Source organism: Notamacropus eugenii, chromosome 6, assembly GCF_028372415.1.
Source record: "Notamacropus eugenii isolate mMacEug1 chromosome 6, mMacEug1.pri_v2, whole genome shotgun sequence".
Taxonomy (NCBI): Eukaryota; Metazoa; Chordata; class Mammalia; order Diprotodontia; family Macropodidae; genus Notamacropus; species Notamacropus eugenii.
The window spans coordinates 31,850,648-31,867,353 of NC_092877.1; the positions used below are offsets into that span (position 1 = coordinate 31,850,648).

At 39.6% G+C, this 16,706-nt stretch overlaps 2 protein-coding genes across 19 annotated transcripts in view; one reads left to right on the forward strand and one right to left on the reverse strand.

Annotated features, from left to right (window-relative positions):
• The window catches only part of BTBD10 (BTB domain containing 10), a 105,638-nt gene that overhangs the window by 72,175 nt on the left and 16,757 nt on the right, over window positions 1-16,706 (forward strand). For 8 of the 9 annotated variants that reach the window (XM_072619391.1, XM_072619386.1, XM_072619392.1 and 5 more), the window contains 3 exons: window positions 1,781-1,978; window positions 4,485-4,595; window positions 9,736-10,842. In XM_072619391.1, coding sequence (XP_072475492.1) covers window positions 1,781-1,978; window positions 4,485-4,595; window positions 9,736-10,046 — 620 coding nt within the window. In that variant the 3' untranslated portion in view covers window positions 10,047-10,842. Of the gene's footprint in view, window positions 1-1,780; window positions 1,979-4,484; window positions 4,596-9,735; window positions 10,843-16,706 lie in introns of those variants that run through there. The other variant, XM_072619393.1, reaches the window with a different exon arrangement.
• BMAL1 (basic helix-loop-helix ARNT like 1) overlaps window positions 11,428-16,706 on the reverse strand; it is a 94,980-nt gene continuing 89,701 nt past the window's right edge. For all 10 annotated transcript variants that reach the window (XM_072619376.1, XM_072619378.1, XM_072619381.1 and 7 more), the window contains 2 exons: window positions 12,741-12,843; window positions 11,428-12,105 (listed from right to left, as the gene is read on the reverse strand). In XM_072619376.1, the coding sequence (XP_072475477.1) occupies window positions 11,945-12,105; window positions 12,741-12,843 (264 nt within the window). In that variant the 3' untranslated portion in view covers window positions 11,428-11,944. The remainder of the gene's footprint in view (window positions 12,106-12,740; window positions 12,844-16,706) is intronic.

A 16,706-nucleotide genomic window follows, 5' to 3' on the forward strand; every position in this document is an offset into this window, starting at 1 on the left:
GGCTAGATTATAAAGGGTACTGAATACCAAATGGAGGATTTTATATTTGGTGGAAGTGATAGGAAACAACTGGAGGAGTGTGGTGTGTGTATTTTTGTGTTTGTGTTAAGGGGAATGACATGGAGTAATCATTGATTTCCATGAATATTTCCATTACCCTCCACCCCTTACTGCTTAGACATAATGCTTTGGATTTATCAGCAAAGATTTTCCTTTTCCAGAAATTTCGCTGTTGTGAACTCTTGTAAAATAAAGAAGTGGAAGGGGCAATTTTGAGAAGGCAAATAGTGAAGGGGAGAGCTAATGAAAATCTTTCCCTGGGGCCTTTTGGGCCTTGATCTTTCATCTTTAACACTTAGATTCCCCCATGACAGAAAGCTCTCAGCTGAATTACTCCTTCCTTTTCCTCCATGTAATGTGGTGTATTCTTCTTATCCTGTGTCCTGTCTCAACCCTGTTTACTTGGAGGGGGAGCTCTAGAAAAAATGCTCCTAGTCTTCCTAGACCTTTGACTTCCTTTGAGTGATAGACTCAGGTCAGAGCATCTCCAGGCTTCCTTTTATTTCATTCTCTTGGAACCTAGAATGTCTGAGCCCTAACTTTTATCATCTTCTCTGATTTTCCAGTAAAAACTCCGTTCTTTACTAGTAATTGCAGTACATTATGACTGTACTCATGGAATAGAGCTGTGTGTCATCCCTATTGCTATAGATCAATGTTTAGCTGCTTAAATTTATTTTGTCTATATAACAAGCTTACTGTTCTTACTCTAAAAGTTGGCAATATGTTCTCTTGTTTTGTTTGTTTTTTCATTCTGTTATTCCCAAATCTCCTTCCTCTCTGCCAGTGTGTTCTGATGCTTTTTTTGGGTAGTTTCTAAAGAAGGATAAAAAGGAGTAATGGTGATAGAAAATCCAAGGTGTGTAACATGTCTTAGTGTGAATGATTTGAGTTTATGTACATATTGAGAAATGTTTGTTTTTGTTCAAAAACTTGTTTTTCTTGTCAAGTTTTTGTCAGTAGGTAATATCTCTACAAAATAGTCGGTATTTGGCTAACAGATAAGAAGATAAGCATTGAACCTGTGATTTCAGAGACACAGAGAACTTCTGGAGGAGAAACTCTCTGGACCAATTAACACCTCTATGTCAACTGAGTCTTTCAGTGACTTGTCCAGAGTCATACAGCCTGTTTGTTTCAGAGGCTGAGTTTCCACTCCTTCAGTCTACTTCAGTAATAATGTCACTGATAAAAATCATCCAAACTGGAGTCATTTATATATTCAACAATCACTTATTAAGCACAGTATACTCTATTAGGTATTTGGGATGAAGCGGTTAAACAGGATAAAACCTGTTCCCTCATTGAGCATATATAGTGTAAGACTGGAAGAGGGGTGAGGTTGAGAATAACAAAGTAAAAGACCAAAGAAAACAAGAGAATATGTTGCTAACTTCTACAGTAAGAACAGTAAGCTTCTCATAGACAAAGTAAAGTTGGGGAGCTAAACGGTACTCTACAGCAATGGGCATGATGTACAACTCTACTCCGTGCAGGTAGGAGACACAGTGACATGCAGTCATCAAAGATATAAACAAAATGCTTGTCAAGATTCAACGGTTTCCTTTATTCAGAAGGAAAGTCTTACTTCAGAGTGTGGGGAAGGACCATTGTAGGGGCTGGCTTTTCAGAGATGGAGAGAAGTCTTTTTTTATACTTTGTGCTGATATTCATCATGAGTCATCCAAAAATCATGATATTTTTATGGGTTTGATTTCAGGTGCCCTCATGCATGAATTATCAAATGATGGTGCTCGTAGACAATTTGAGTTTTATTTAGAGGAAATGATCCTCCCTCTGATGGTGGCCAGTGCCCAGAGTGGTGAAAGAGAGTGTCATATAGTGGTACTCACAGATGATGATGTGGTCGATTGGGATGAAGAATACCCACCACAGATGGGAGAAGAATATTCGCAGAGTAAGTATTGGAAGATATCTTTTGTCTGCTGGACCAGGGCTGCTGGTTTATCACCTTACTTTTAGTATATTGGTTTTAACTTCAATTTGATAAAAGAATACATTTTCATTTTGGAATTTTTCTACACATAAACAACTGTCTTTTCTTTATTGTTGAGTAACTCTTAGAAACAGCTTGTAAAGGTAGTAACAGTTTGCTAGAATGCTTTTTGTTCACTGTAGGTTATAGGTGGCTTTTGACCCAGAAGTCTGACTGAACTGACCCGTGGAAGTGAGTTTTGGGCCACTGCATTTTGTTTGATAACTTATCCATTTGTAGATGGTATTGTGACCCACAAATACCTTTAGAAGACCACAGTAGATTTGCTTTTTTTGCTCTTTATGCCTCATAAGGCAAAAAGCACAAGTCATTTAACTTGTCTCTTTCTAATTGCATTTTTATTCCCTTCCTGTCCCCTCCCCACTAGAGCTTTGAATATTTTTAGTAAATCACACATAAGGCATATATTAATTCTCTTTGGCAAATTTCCTAGAAATGATTGGGGTTTCCTCTAAGAAGAAAATAGCATAGAATTCCAATGAAATTTTGATTTTTATAAACATCTTCATTTAGTCTTTTTTGGAAGAACCTGTCAGTCACTCAGATTGCCAGCTTTAGAAAGGCCAAGCATTTCCAGACCCTGGATAAAGAACTTAAGCTGGAGGAGGAAGCACAAAGATACTGAAATTCTTGGGGTTTGTAGTAGTGGTGGTGGTTTTTTCTTTCTATTTGAGTCCATTGTGACATTGTTTGATGGGAGAAATATTTTAGGATTCTTAAAGTATTTTCTTTGTTTAAAAATTATTTTCTTTGTTTAATGCTACAAATTGCCGCATTTTTCCTTAAGGAATTTTAGTTGCATGATGTGCTCAGATGAGTGTTGTGTTCTTTCTTGTGAACGATAGTAGTGCTAGATCAGCCCTCCCTCCCTCAAAAGAACGTCAAGTGCAAGTCATGTCATTATTTCTCTGATGTCATGGTCTTCTTCAGGCAACAAAGGACGAACACACAGACACACACGCAGACAGTCCGTTAGACAGCTGACATTGCCATCCATCCCCTTAGTCCTGGGCTCTCCGCTAACCTGGTTTTTATGATGACTTGCTGCTTAAATTGAACAAAGTACAGGAAAAAAGACAGAAGAGATACAAAAAGATTTTTTAGAAACCTGTCATGTTAGTAAAAAGATATTTCTGAAAACTTTGGGGGTTATTTTTCAAAACCAAAACTTGCACCTGCAGAGGATGGAAAAAAGTTTGAAATTCCTTTTATCTGATCATTATGAAGCATGGTTTTGCTTTTGTTTTTTCACTTTTACATTTTTCAAAGATTTCTGAAACTTCAACTTTGAAGCTTAAAGACTGAAAAGATTTTTTCCTTAGTTCAACTAAAATATTTTCAATTCCTATTTTGCTCTGAGACAGAAGATATTTTAATCAAAAAGGATTTATTTGTGGGAGATGAAGAGAGTTCTGGCAGCACTTTTCTTCTAATTAGGAAGTATTATAAAATGATGGTGGTTGTTGGTATCATCCATTTTGTGAAGCTAAGCTGACATCTCAAGTTATCAGCATTTTTAAGTACATAGAAGTAGATAAAAACTTATTCCAGAGAAAGCAAGTATTTATTTTCCTTTTAATTGGATGCTATAAACCAGCGTGTTTGGTTTGTGAGCGTGTCTTTCTTTTTTTGCAAAAACCTTTGCAGTTCACCTTTTAAGGGAGATAACTCCACCTGAAAGAGAGAAGGCGAGGAGGGCCCATCTGTCTAACTCCCTGAAGTCCCCAGCACATTTGGAAGACTCATCATGTTGTCAGTGGAGTGTCTGTCCTTTGCAAAGCCTGTTTGACCTAAACAGACTAACCTGGGCAGAATTTGCTCGAATCTGCCTTTTAACATCAGTAGTGAATGGGGTGGCCACCGTAGTGGAGAACAGTTTGAGGGGAGGGAGGGCCTGTACATTTTTCGGGAATCATAATAGTAGCTCAGTACATGAAATCCAGAAAGTGTCTTGTCTCTCTACCCTTGGGGGATGATAATCATCTAAATGGTTTATAACATGTCTTCACTCTTTCAGTCTGCCTGTGTGACAGGGTTTTAGCCTGTGTCTGTGGGCCATTGTCTTTAAACAAAAACACACTCTTTTTGTCAGATCTCTAAAAATGGTTTTTTAGAATTCAGTTATTTTTCTAATGGATTGGGTTTCAGTATTAAACTACAGTAACCTGATGGATTATCAAAGCTCCTCTGGTTTCAACCCTGTTAGAGATTTGCTTGTATATTAACTCTACTGAACTTTATTGTTCTGTCATGTTGGCTAGTCATCCTTTGGCATCACTGCATCCATTGTGGGGTTTTAGGGTGATCAGGCCCTGCTGATTGTGGAGCAAAATGAATTTAAGGTAAAACACTTGAGTAGATTCATTTCTGGTACTAATTTCTAAAATCTGTTGTTTTTTATCCCCAGTTATTTATAGCACAAAGTTGTATAGATTTTTCAAATACATTGAAAATAGAGATGTGGCCAAGTCTGTTTTGAAGGAACGAGGTCTTAAGAAAATTCGATTGGGCATAGAAGGTAAGAAATGTTCATTTTTCCTCAACAAGTCTTCTCTTCCTAACGTTTTTTTTTTTTTTTTTCCGCAGGTAGGGAAGTAGTAGTATTTATGCACCTCCCCCCCCCCCACCTATGTTTAGTTAAAACAGATTGAAAAAAGCAGAAGCCTTTGATATTATGGATGAAAGCTTAAGGAAAAAAGTGATAAGTTACTGTTATTAGAATTGTTGTCTGATAGCCACCAGCCATATGTATTATTGTTATTTGGTTGTTTCAGTCATGTTCAACTCTTTGTGACCCCATTTGGGGTTTTCTTGGTAAAGATTCTAGAGTGGTTTACCATTTCTTTCTACAGCTCATTTTACAGATGAGAAAACTGAGGCAAACAGGGTCAGATGTTTTGCTCAGGGTCACATAGCCAATGTCTGAGGCCAGATTTGAACTCAGGAAGATGAGTGTTCCTGATTCCAACCTCAGTGCTCTGTCCACTGTGCTACCTAATGCCCAGTTTAATAGATTTTTTTAGTTTAAAAAACCACATTTCCTCCTAACAAACCTTTAAGGTAGTAGAAGTATTAATCTTATTTTTATAGTCAAGAAAACTGTGAAGTTCAGAGAAACTGTGGTCACATAGCAAGGGATTATTGAAGCCATGATATAGAGATAGGACTTCTGACTTAAATTCCAGCGCTGTTTGGGTAGAACCACTTATGAAAGACTAGTTGCCTTAATGTAATAGGAATTCAGGTTGTGCTACATTGTATTTATATATAAGCGTATATACAAATGTGTAACATAAATATCATCATATATTAATAAGTATATATAAGTGTATAACATTGTAAATATGTTATTATATATTAAAATATAAATAAATAATATATCATCCCCTCATTCCACAGAGTAGGGGAGGTAAAAGCAGTGAAGTGACATAGCAGAACTGGGAGAAGTTTTATTAATGTGATATAATTCAATTCACAAACTATTTCTTTTGAGCATCTTCTTTGTAAACAGTAGTGTGGTAAAACAGTGACAAAAATGAAACTCTCCATGCGCTCGTGGAGCCTCGTCTGCTGGGGGAAACAACGTCTACATGGACAAGTAAATAGACTGCACATATGATGGGGACTGAACCTGTGATTACATAAATATGGGAACTCCTCTCAGCAGTGCTGCTCAGCACCTTCTCTGCCACTTAGAGTCTTAAGAATGTTTCCTGAGCACTGAGGGGGAAATGGATTGGCCCAGGGGATGACAGCACATGTCAGAAGTACTTTCTACCCACTGCTGTTTTGATGGGAAATAATATTGACAACTGGAAGGATCAATTAGGAAGGGCTTGTGTAGACCATGGTACTGAGATTGTGCCGTAAAGGAAATAAGGGATTTTGCACGATAATGAGGAGAAGGTAGAGAAGTCTGTACCTGGGGAAGGAGGGAGCGCTTCTTCAAGGACAACTGTGCCTGGAGAGTAGCCAGCAGGCCAGCTTGATTGGAATAGATTCTGTGAAGAGACCAAAAATCAGTCAAGTGGAAGACATGTTATGGAGAGCTTTCAATACCAGGTTGGAGATAACTGTCATTTATCCTAGAGGCAATACGGAGCTATTGGCAAATTTAGTAGGAAAATGACAGTTAGAATTGTGAGTTAGGACAGTATCAGTTTGGCAGCTTTGTGGAAGATAGACTGGAAAAAGGAAAGACTGGAAGGGGCAGCAAGGGGGTGCAGTGGATAGAGCTCTGGGTCTGGAGTCAGAAAGACTGAGTTCAGATAATGGCCTTAGATACCTACTGTGCTGTGCGATCCTGGGCCCTCCCTTTGCCTCAGTTTCCTCATCTGTAAAAGGAGGGTCATAATAGCACAGTTCTTCTAAGATTGTTCTGAGGGTCAGCTGAGATAGTCATGAAGTGCGTAGCGCAGCGCCTGGGACATGGTAGGCACTTTATACATGTCAGATAGCATCATTGTTGTTTCTAGATAAGCAGGGAGACAAGCTGGCCTGCTAATAATCCAGAGTGAGGCCCTAAAGTAGGCAGAGACCGTGGGAGTGTAGGGAAGGGCCTGGGCATGAGAGAAGAATCGACAACACCTGATCATTGGTTGGCTCTTAGGGAGTGGATGAGGCAGAGTATTTCATGTACGTGTACCTTGATTACTAGAACATTAATCTCTGGGGGAAAAGGCAAGTTTCGAAGAGAGATGAATTTAAAGGGAAGTTTGTGCTTTGTTTTGAACATATTCTCTGATATCCAGCAGATAGCTGGCAATATGGGATGCGAATTCAAGACAGAGATTAAAACTGGGCTGGATATAGAGACTTGGGAGTTGTCTGTATAGAGATTAACTGAAACTATGGGAGCTAATGAGATCATAAAGGAAGAACATGTAGAGAAGGAAGAGAGGAGGACCCAAGACTAACTGATCCCTGAGATATGCCCAGGCCAAAGGAGTAGAAGAAGTACAAGGCCTGAGAAAAGAGCATTGATTTAGTACTAAGACAAAGATTTGGACTCTGACCAAGATGGACAGAATGAATCTCCAAAAAAGAGAGGTTGCTGAGGGATGAGGACAGAAGGTCAGTTTAAAAGTGAGAGAGAAGCAAGAAATATGCCCTTCTCATCTTGGCCTCATGCTTCAGAGGGCATGGGAGAAACTTCCAGTACTACACAGGGTGACCATGGATACTTCAAGTAGTAAAGAGCCAAATCTTTGTTAGCATGGAAAGATGAAAAAACTCTGAAACAGCAGATAGATTTCTGGACTTAGAGTCAGGAAGATCTTAGTTCAGACACTTTAACTGTGTGACACTAGGCGTGTTTCCTAACCTCTCTCAGCCTTTGTTTCCTCATGTGTAGAATGAGGATGATAGGAACACTGGCCTTATGTGGCAAGTACTGAGCAAACCTTAAAGTACAATAGAAATGCTTGCTAGGGTCAAAGTGAGCTTTAATAGTATAGGAGTAACTTCACAGATTTGGAGCTGGTGGAAGGGTCCTTACAGCTCCTCTGCTGAGAAAGATTAAGTCAGTTGCTCATGGTTACAGAGGTCAACCCAGTAAATGGCAGTTAAGTTTTTCCCTGTACCATAGTGGGAAGGCCAGGGATGATAGAAACTTTGGAGAGATTGGGCTGAGAGAGATAAAAATGAGAGTATGGGGAAAGGATTTTGGTTTGGAGGATATTCATTTTGAATCATGAGATAATCCTGAAAATAAGAGATGAGAATTTGTCTGTAACATTGGGAATAACCTGTTGAAGGGGGTCTTCACTCTCTCGGATACCATCATGATTGTGCATATCATTTCCATGCTCTTGTGACTTCTTGTTTCCCGTATCTTATAGTTCTGAGATCTAGCCAGCATACTTAGAAGTCAAACAGTGGCTTCACTGCCTCTGGGACAGACCATGGGAAGAGATCTGGGCCTGGAGGGAAGGAGCTGGGGCAGCAGGGCAGCAGACAAAGTGGTGTTTGGGTACTGGTTTTCTTTTTCTTTTAAATAAGTGAGAAATTCTGGCTAGTCTACTTTCTACCCTAATTACTACAAAATAGGCCAGTCTTTATTTTTTAAAAAGTCACTCCTATCTAATGTGACTCCACAGTTTACTAGGCTCTTAGCACTAATCTGGAAGTGACCTTAGAGGCCATCCAGTCTAATACCCTCATTTTACAGTTGAGGAAACTGAGGCTCAGAGGTTAAGTGACTTGCCCAAGGTCGTCTATAGGGTTAAGATGGTTTGCTGCTCCATCTAGTGGACAGATATTTTCCCAGGGAAATTTTCTAGAGATTTAAATAAAAACGAAGTAAAACAACTGTCATGATTTTTTTGACTTGTGTACACGTGGATGTTTCTGTTTCGAGCAATCCCAGTTTCATGTGTGATGCACATTCTAGGACGGTTTGAGTGATAGCTTGGGTGAACTTTGAGTCTTTCAAAGGCCTTGGTGGTAGCTTGAGTCTAGGGAAAAGGGAACTTTTTATTTGTCCACCTTCCTGGGACTCATGTACATTCCTTTCCATTTTGTTTTGCTACATAGTAATCCCGATGAAGAATGAGTCTTTCATTGTCCTGAACATAAACCATTTGCTATAGTTAAACTGTGTTTCCCCCTCTTTTCTTTGCTTCCCCTTCCCCACCCAATTTTCCTTCAGCATGACTTGTACTTTCCCCAACTAGAGAACTCACACTTTCAAGGAAGGCAGCTTGTATAGTTGGAGGAGGCCTGGGCCTGGCAACAGTGTTCATACCCTGCTTTTGACACTATGTGACCCTAGTGCCTATTTTTCCTCCTTTTTAATAAGGTTAGGCTAGATGTTCTCACAGGTTCCTTCGTGTTCTAGATTTCTGGTCCTATGCACATCATTTTCTCTACCTAATACACTCTTTCCACCTGTCTGAATCCTTACCTGTCCCTTAAAGCTTTCCTCTTAGTTCTCCTGATCTACCCCACTTCTTTGGCATTTATCACAAACATAGCCCTAGGACACCTCCTACCTTGGTTTGTTTACTGCAGGTGCTCAGTAAATACTGGTTGAATAAATACGCTAGTGAGCCTAGAGACCAGGGAGAAGTAGTTACGTTAAAAAGTCAGCAAGGAAAGTAGGATTTTGCTTCAGGAGGTAGCCATCTGTTTTTGAAACTGTGTTTTAAGGTAGGTGGAATTACATTCTCTTGAATTCTTTTTCCAAGGAAAGGGATTTGAAAGTTACCCCATTTAACTGATAAAATGTAAACTTCTGTATTTTTTTCTTTCGTAAAACCCTAGAGAAAGTATATACTTAACTAATTTGCAAAACCCTAGAGAAAGTATATACTTAACTAATTTGCAAATGGAAGTACTTCCTATTTTCTGTTAATAACAACTAATTTAATAGGTTTTTAAGATTTGCAAAGCATTTCCTCACTACAACCTCAGGACAGTAGCTGTGGTGAGTATTATCATCCAACTGAGGCTCATAGGCTACGTAAGGGTGTGAGGCCATATGTGAATCATTTGTTTCCTGACTGGCCTTCTTCCTTTGTCATGTATCTGCCATCGTGATGTGTTAAAAGTATAGATCATACAGTGTGAGATCAAGAAAAGATTATAGAAGTCATGAAGAAAATTGGGATTCAAAGAAGTTATGTATTTCATCAATTTGTGCAAAATCTTTCCTTCAGGGTATCCCACTTACAAAGAGAAAGTCAAGAAAAGGCCTGGTGGGCGCCCAGAAGTAATCTACAACTATGTCCAAAGACCATTTATTCGCATGTCCTGGGAGAAAGAGGAAGGGAAAAGTCGGCACGTGGACTTCCAGTGTGTGAAGAGTAAATCTATCACAAACCTGGCAGCAGCTGCCGCAGACATTCCCCAGGACCAGCTGGTGGTCATGCACCCAACACCGCAAGTGGATGAGCTGGATATTCTGCCTCTCCCTCCTCCTCCTGGCAGCAATGACATGGACGCTGAGGGGCAGAGCCCGATGCTGTGATGGAGGCAGCCCATCCAGTGAATGCTCGCATGCCCCTCTCACCAGTGATGCTGCCCTCATTCTTTGGCACTGCAGCTTCTTCATTGTGAAATGCACACACCAGGGTTTAGGAGGTGGCAGTGTGGACTTTTTTTTTTTGTAAAAGACCAAAGGTATCGATTTGACATCCTGAGGTTCCACTTACATAAATGTATATGTTTACCAGTAGGTTTGTGTGTGTGCTGGACAGTTCTCTCACATTTAGAAATGGTGGGATTGGCAGCAGGGGTACTCGTGTACCTTCATCGTAGGTGTCGGCCACAGCCCAGACAAAATGCAGTAGCACAGTCTTGGTAGTAGCACTTTATAAATGGTGGTTCCGTGGAATTCTTAAAGCCATTTTTCATAGTTGTGATGCACAATACAAATTTAAACAAGTGCTTCTATCAAAGCCTCTTTAGCAAAAGATGGAAATGCAGTTGGCATCTGTTATTAGGTTTTGCTGCTCACTGTTGAGTGAGCACAAAGGAAGTATTTACCATTGGGCTCATTGAGTGATTAGGATGATATCCAGTAGCTGTTTAGTCTGTTTCCCAGTGCAGTTTTTCACTCATCTTGCGTGAGTCACATGCAGGGATGTGAACAGCAGAGGTGATTTATCATCCAGTCTGCCTTACCCTTAATCTGTTCACAGATATTTATTTACTGACAAGGTGTTTTCATAAATGTCATGGGATAGGAATGAAGTGTTCACTTCTTGTTTACTAAATGATTGTAAACTTGAGTTTTTCATTGAAATAAACTTACATTGTTTTCATGTTTCTGACTAGATTATTAATTCTTAGAATGAGCAGGTTGTTTGCTTCATCGTTCCTGTTTGGATGGTATAAAGGCAGACCCCTAAGAACAGCCATATTATATCATGGCACTGCCTTCAGCTAGCAAATGATACCTTGCATAGAACATGCCTCCTGATCCCCCAAGCATCCTGAAAGATTAGGTGCTTTAGAGTTGAGGGTACATTATTTCCAGTCCTTCTAGCATTACCTAAGGGTGCTAGTAGAAAGAATAATTATTGTTATGTATAACTAGTATAAACCAAAATAGTGCTAAGAATCAAATTCTGAACTTAAATTTCAAGGTTAGATGCTAAAATTTTAGTCTATGATACATCATTTTTGCTTTCAGAATTAATGTCTATTTGAACATTCAAGTTCCATTTTAGTGAAAACATAACCTGTAAATACCCAAGCCAAAGGGAAAGCCACACACTAAGTAGTTTACCATGAAAGTAAAGAGGGAATGGGGAGAGCATGATAATCATCATTCTTGAATACATGATACCTAAAATTAGTGACAGAAATGTTCTTTTCAAATTGCTTGTTTAAAAAAGTAAATAGTATTTTATAGAACAAAGGAAACATTTATTTTAAAAATATTTAACTGTCTAATACATTACACTTTAACCCATATTTATAGTAAAGGATTCTTACAAGAAAGAATAAACAGCTTTATGATACAATTAGTATAAGAAATGTCCACATGGGGGACCTCTTTGTAGTGTAAAAACACCATACATCTGAAATGACTGTTTGCATATAAAAGCTACCAATGATGCTTCTGTGCACAATGATTTAAAAATTCAACACGAACAGAATCCAAAATATACAATTAATGCAAGCTATTCACAGCTAGCTCAATAATCAATGATGCAGAAACACTGTAGCGGTTTTAGTTCCACTTTGTCTTAAGTTACACATAGTAGGATTGACTTGTATCAATGGCTTTGAGATGGCTTTTATGAAGTTTGAACATAAAAGCTATTATCTCTTTATCCAAGAAGCTTCACAGACGGTCAAACTCCACCAATAATGCACTTTGATACTGCAAATGTTGCTGAAGCAACTGTACAGTAAGGTTTAAAGTGGCCAAGGTAAGTCACTGAAGTCCACAGGGCCACCAAGACCAGCATCTGCTTCCAAGAGGCTCATGATGACTGCCATGGCTGCTTCATCATTACTGGGGCTGCTGGAACCTTGGTCGTTATCAATCATGTCTATACCAACATGGGGGTTCTCACCTGAATAGAAAACAAACTTCTTAGTGGTCAAAATTACTCCCGGTGGTTTTAATTTTATTTTGGATAATTCCTATGTTAAACTTTTGGTATGTTGAACTTAGTGTTTTAAGCAAATCTTACTGTTTATTGTAGAAGTGGGTGTCCTTTATTTCTATGAAGATTACAGGAGAAAGAAATCTAAAAATTTGCTGATTTTAATTTTATAAGGACACAGCTAATAGGTGTCAGAAACATTTAAAATTAATTCAGTTCCATATTAACCCAGGAAAAAGGGGGAAGGGGCTGTTACAGAGAAGAAGAAAAAAAGGGAGAACAGAGACTGATAAGGAAAGGTAAATAGGCAGACTAGGGAGAAAAGAAGGTTCTTTTTTGAATAGGTTCTTTTTGAAATAAAAGTTAGGTGAGTGACTATTGTTTATAATTCAGCTATTATTTTTGTCCCCCAAATTTCAAATTCTCCTAAAGTACCACCCCAAAGATTGCAAGCTAGTTTATACTAGCTTAATTTGCTGCTAAAATTTGGGGTGGTGAGTTCTGGGACGGGGGCAAAGCTGATGTGTGTAAAAACTCTTAATATCATTAAAAAAACACTTTTTGTCAGGTTTATTGAAAAGATTTATATCAGTGCTACTTACCAAGAATAGATGAACTGTCAGAATATGGATAGCCAGGGTTATCTTGGATTTGCCCTGGTAGGAGGCCAGCAGAAGGAATGTCTGGAGTTCCTCCATTTAAAATCTATCAAACAGGGAAAAACGTAGTTTTCATTATTTAAACTCAAATCTTATATAAGTAGAATGATCACTAAGAAAAGAAAAAACAGGCCACCTGAAATAGCCTTAATTGGAAGATTCCTTGTGGCAAGTTTTAAATGTTACAAAAGTTAATGGGGAAAAACCTTCACTCCTAGAATTGTTCTCTGTTCATTTGGTTCAAGACCGTTGGTCCATGGTGAGGAACTCTCCCTGGACTACTAATGGTACTTTAGAACTACTGCTTAATGTCCAGTCTTGACCACTAAATGTCAGTAGGACCACCCTAGTAGCCCTTGCATGTGGGTAAAGCATCTTCTAGGCTGATTACCAACTTTGTCTTCCAGAATGAGATGGAAGAATGACACAGCTATTCCAATACCTCTATGCTAGGGAAACAGGTGAAAATACAGATGCTCTTAAATTTGCATTTAGACCTAGAACCATCAAATGAACCCACCCCTCTGAAAAGCCTCCTACACACCAGGCACTGTGCACAATGGTGAGGCCCCCTTTTCTGCCAGGAGGTGGACATTTTAAAAAAGCTCTCTACAACTAGGACATGGTGACAAGCTAGCTTTGGAGAAATGTGCTATGCCTGTGCAGGAAAGTCCCTGGAGGCTTTCTCTATGGCTTTGGACCTTCCCAGTGCTCCCCTTTTCAAACTAATTTAAGACTGCTGAATGGCCAGCTCTGCAGCTTTTCCCAAGTACATAACTGGCAAAATGATTATCAACAATAAAGCTTCCATTTCCAATCACAGCCACCATAAAGGCTTATTGTTCCAGGTAGAACCCCACACTCTTGCCCCTCAATACCTTTGCTGAATTGCTTGTTCCCTGTGCCTAGATCTAGTTCCCACTTCAACTCATCTTCCCATAAGAAGAAAGCACTGCTTTTATCTGTGCTGTTTCCGTAATGCTGTACTAACCTTGAACACTTAGCATTCTGCTCTGATTATTGTGTCTTGTTCTGTTGGACCCACAGAGCCTTACACAGACACTTCCTTCAGTGGATCTAAGGTCATCACTGGATGTTCCCTCCAGTGGAACAGATGAGAATCTACCCATATATTCTCATCCTCTGCAGTTCTTGTCCATGCCCATGTCCATTTCCATGTCAGTCTCCACCAGAGTTAGACAGTAACTATTCTCTGTCACACTGCATTTGTATCTCACTTGGTGCCCTCGCAGCTGACAAGGATTGTATTATTTATTGTGCTGTGACATAATAAGCATGTAATAGATATTAGACCCTTAAAATATCTCATTAAACTCCCCCAGCTCTGAGAGGTTGTTTGTAAAGTACTCAAAGTATTGCTAACGAATAAAAGGTTTAGTGGATTCTAGTCAACTGCAAATGTAGAAAGGGAGGAGATGCTTTTAGGGCTGCTTCAGGGTTCATGAGGAAGACGGCATAGTAACTTCCTTTCTTTGAATTGAGTGGACATCAAGATTTATCTATCCTCCAAACTCTGGTCTTCCTTCTTACTTTACCTTTTCTGTTTCTGGTGCCCCAAACCACTTCGTCTCCCATATATGAAATGGGATTATCTTTGATTCTTCCTTCTAGACCTCCCAACATCATCCAATGAGATAACATGTGTAAAGTGTTTTGTGAATCTTAAAAATATTATATACACATCTCTCAACCTTCCTCTTTATTCCCACCACTGCCAGTGATGAGTAGGTAACTCACCTCATATTGTCTATTTTACAAACTGCAGTGGATTGCTAACATATCTTCTTTCCTCAATTCTCTCCCCCTTCCAATCTGCCTGTCATGCCTCCCATCTGCTCAGAAATATTTAGGGGCTCCCTTAATGCCTCATGAATCAAGTTCAAACTCCTCTGCCTGGCACACCAGCTGGCACCACCTTTTATCCAGTCTTCTTATTTTTCCTGTACTTTACTTGCTCCCAAACAGGAACCATACAGCAGACATTTAATTAATGTATATTTGTTGTGGTTGTAACTGGATCCTGATAGAAATCTGGCTAGTAGTTCCCTTTCTGAACCAACCATGAATGCAGTCACCACAGTCAGCAACATTAGAAAACAGGGTACCAGGGAAACTAATAACAATGCAGAGATCTCTTGGATTCTGGGCCATGTATCTAAGGTGAAACAATTAAGATGGATGGATGCTACCATTTCTGATGATTCCTATGTACACAAGTGATGCTTTTGAGATTTGTTTTGTGGCCACATTGCCACAGACTTGCATGAAAAGCTGAAGGCCACAAGAAGCACTGAGGGTGTTTTCTTCACTGCCACCCACTGAAGGAGGGCTTTAAAAGAAAAAAAAGTGATTGGGGAAGACAGGTCGAGAAAATGAAGTATGAGATTAGAATTTGGATTTCTAAATCCTGGGTGAAAGTACAGAACTGAAAGACTTCTAGAACGTAGGGCATACCCATCAAAGGCTGATGGGAATGCATTTATATCGCATCTTACGAAGCTATTCAAAAGGGCTTCAAAATGAAAGAGACAGGAGTGGCTGAAAGCTGCCACGCCAGATACTGTGATAACTATAATGGTGCTAGAACAGCTTCAGCCACGCAATTTCACAGGATGCAGACTTCAAAAAGAAGCAGGCAGTAAAATCGTGGCTTAGTAAAAACCAAGCAAGATGAGTATGAAGAGGGCAAGCAGACCTCCCAGGTATCATGTAGACTGAGGGGCACTGCTAGATGGATAACACGAGTGGGGAAGTGGGGAAAGGGGAGAGTGTGCTTGAAGGTGAAGAAGTAGCATGTTTAATGAAGTACACCAGAGAATGAAAGACTGGTGGAGAAGATTCGTGTGAAGACCAGCACAGGTGACTGTGTATGACAGACCACCTGCAGGGAAAGAAGATGCAGATGGAGAGTGTGGAGAAAGACCACAAGCCTGGCAAAAAGGCATGATGCTCCTGGAATGCTCTCTTTGCCAAAAGCATAGCTATTCACAACTTCTTGACTTACCTGAGTGACATCACTTACTTTGAAAGAAAGTAGAACTGGTTGCTGGAGTGGAAGTGATGGGAGCCTTAGGAGGAGGCAACCACCAGCTTTAAAAGTTTGTGATAGGAAAGCCAGATATATTGCAGTTATGCACCCTATAGTTTAAAATGGCAGAGGATGGATAGGTAGGATCCTATGGAATAAAATTCTATGAAGAAATTCAGCCCAGGAGGGAAACAATAATGACAAGGAAAAGTGGAATTTGTCTGAAGAGATGGCTGTGAGTATTCACTAACCAGTTTATATTTTGAAGATATGTAGAGAAGATGGAAGCAAGGTCTCCCTGATATAAACAGGATGAATATCGAAAGTGGCTGTAATTGGAATCAGGAATGTTAAAGTTCAGAATGTGCTGAGGCTTGTAGGGCATGCTAAAGCACCACCCAAAAAGTGAATTTTGTTTGGTTTTCTAAAGCTGGAGGGGGATCAAAAAGGAGATCTCACTGAAAGAAAGAAGGCAGAGCTACACACACCATGCTTATCTGGGCTCTGTTTTCTCTGGAAAGAACAATTTTTTGGCCAAAAAATAGGATAATAGGGAGTTGATAGCCACAACAAATAAGGAAATAGGAATTCAAGTTCCTTGGTCAAGATGAACTACGTCCTTGGATACTGCTCTGATCCGACAATATATGAAGAATTACATTCAGTTCTGGGATTAAGAAAGCCACTGATACTTGGAAAATGTCCAGAGGAAGGTGACCAGAATGATCACAGAATTGTGTTCCTCTTTCGTTTTCAAAGAAGACCATGACATCAGAGAAATGACCTGACTTGCACTTGGCTTTGTTTTGAGTGAAGGAGGGCTGATCACAGAATGAAGGACCTTGAGTCTATGCCATAGG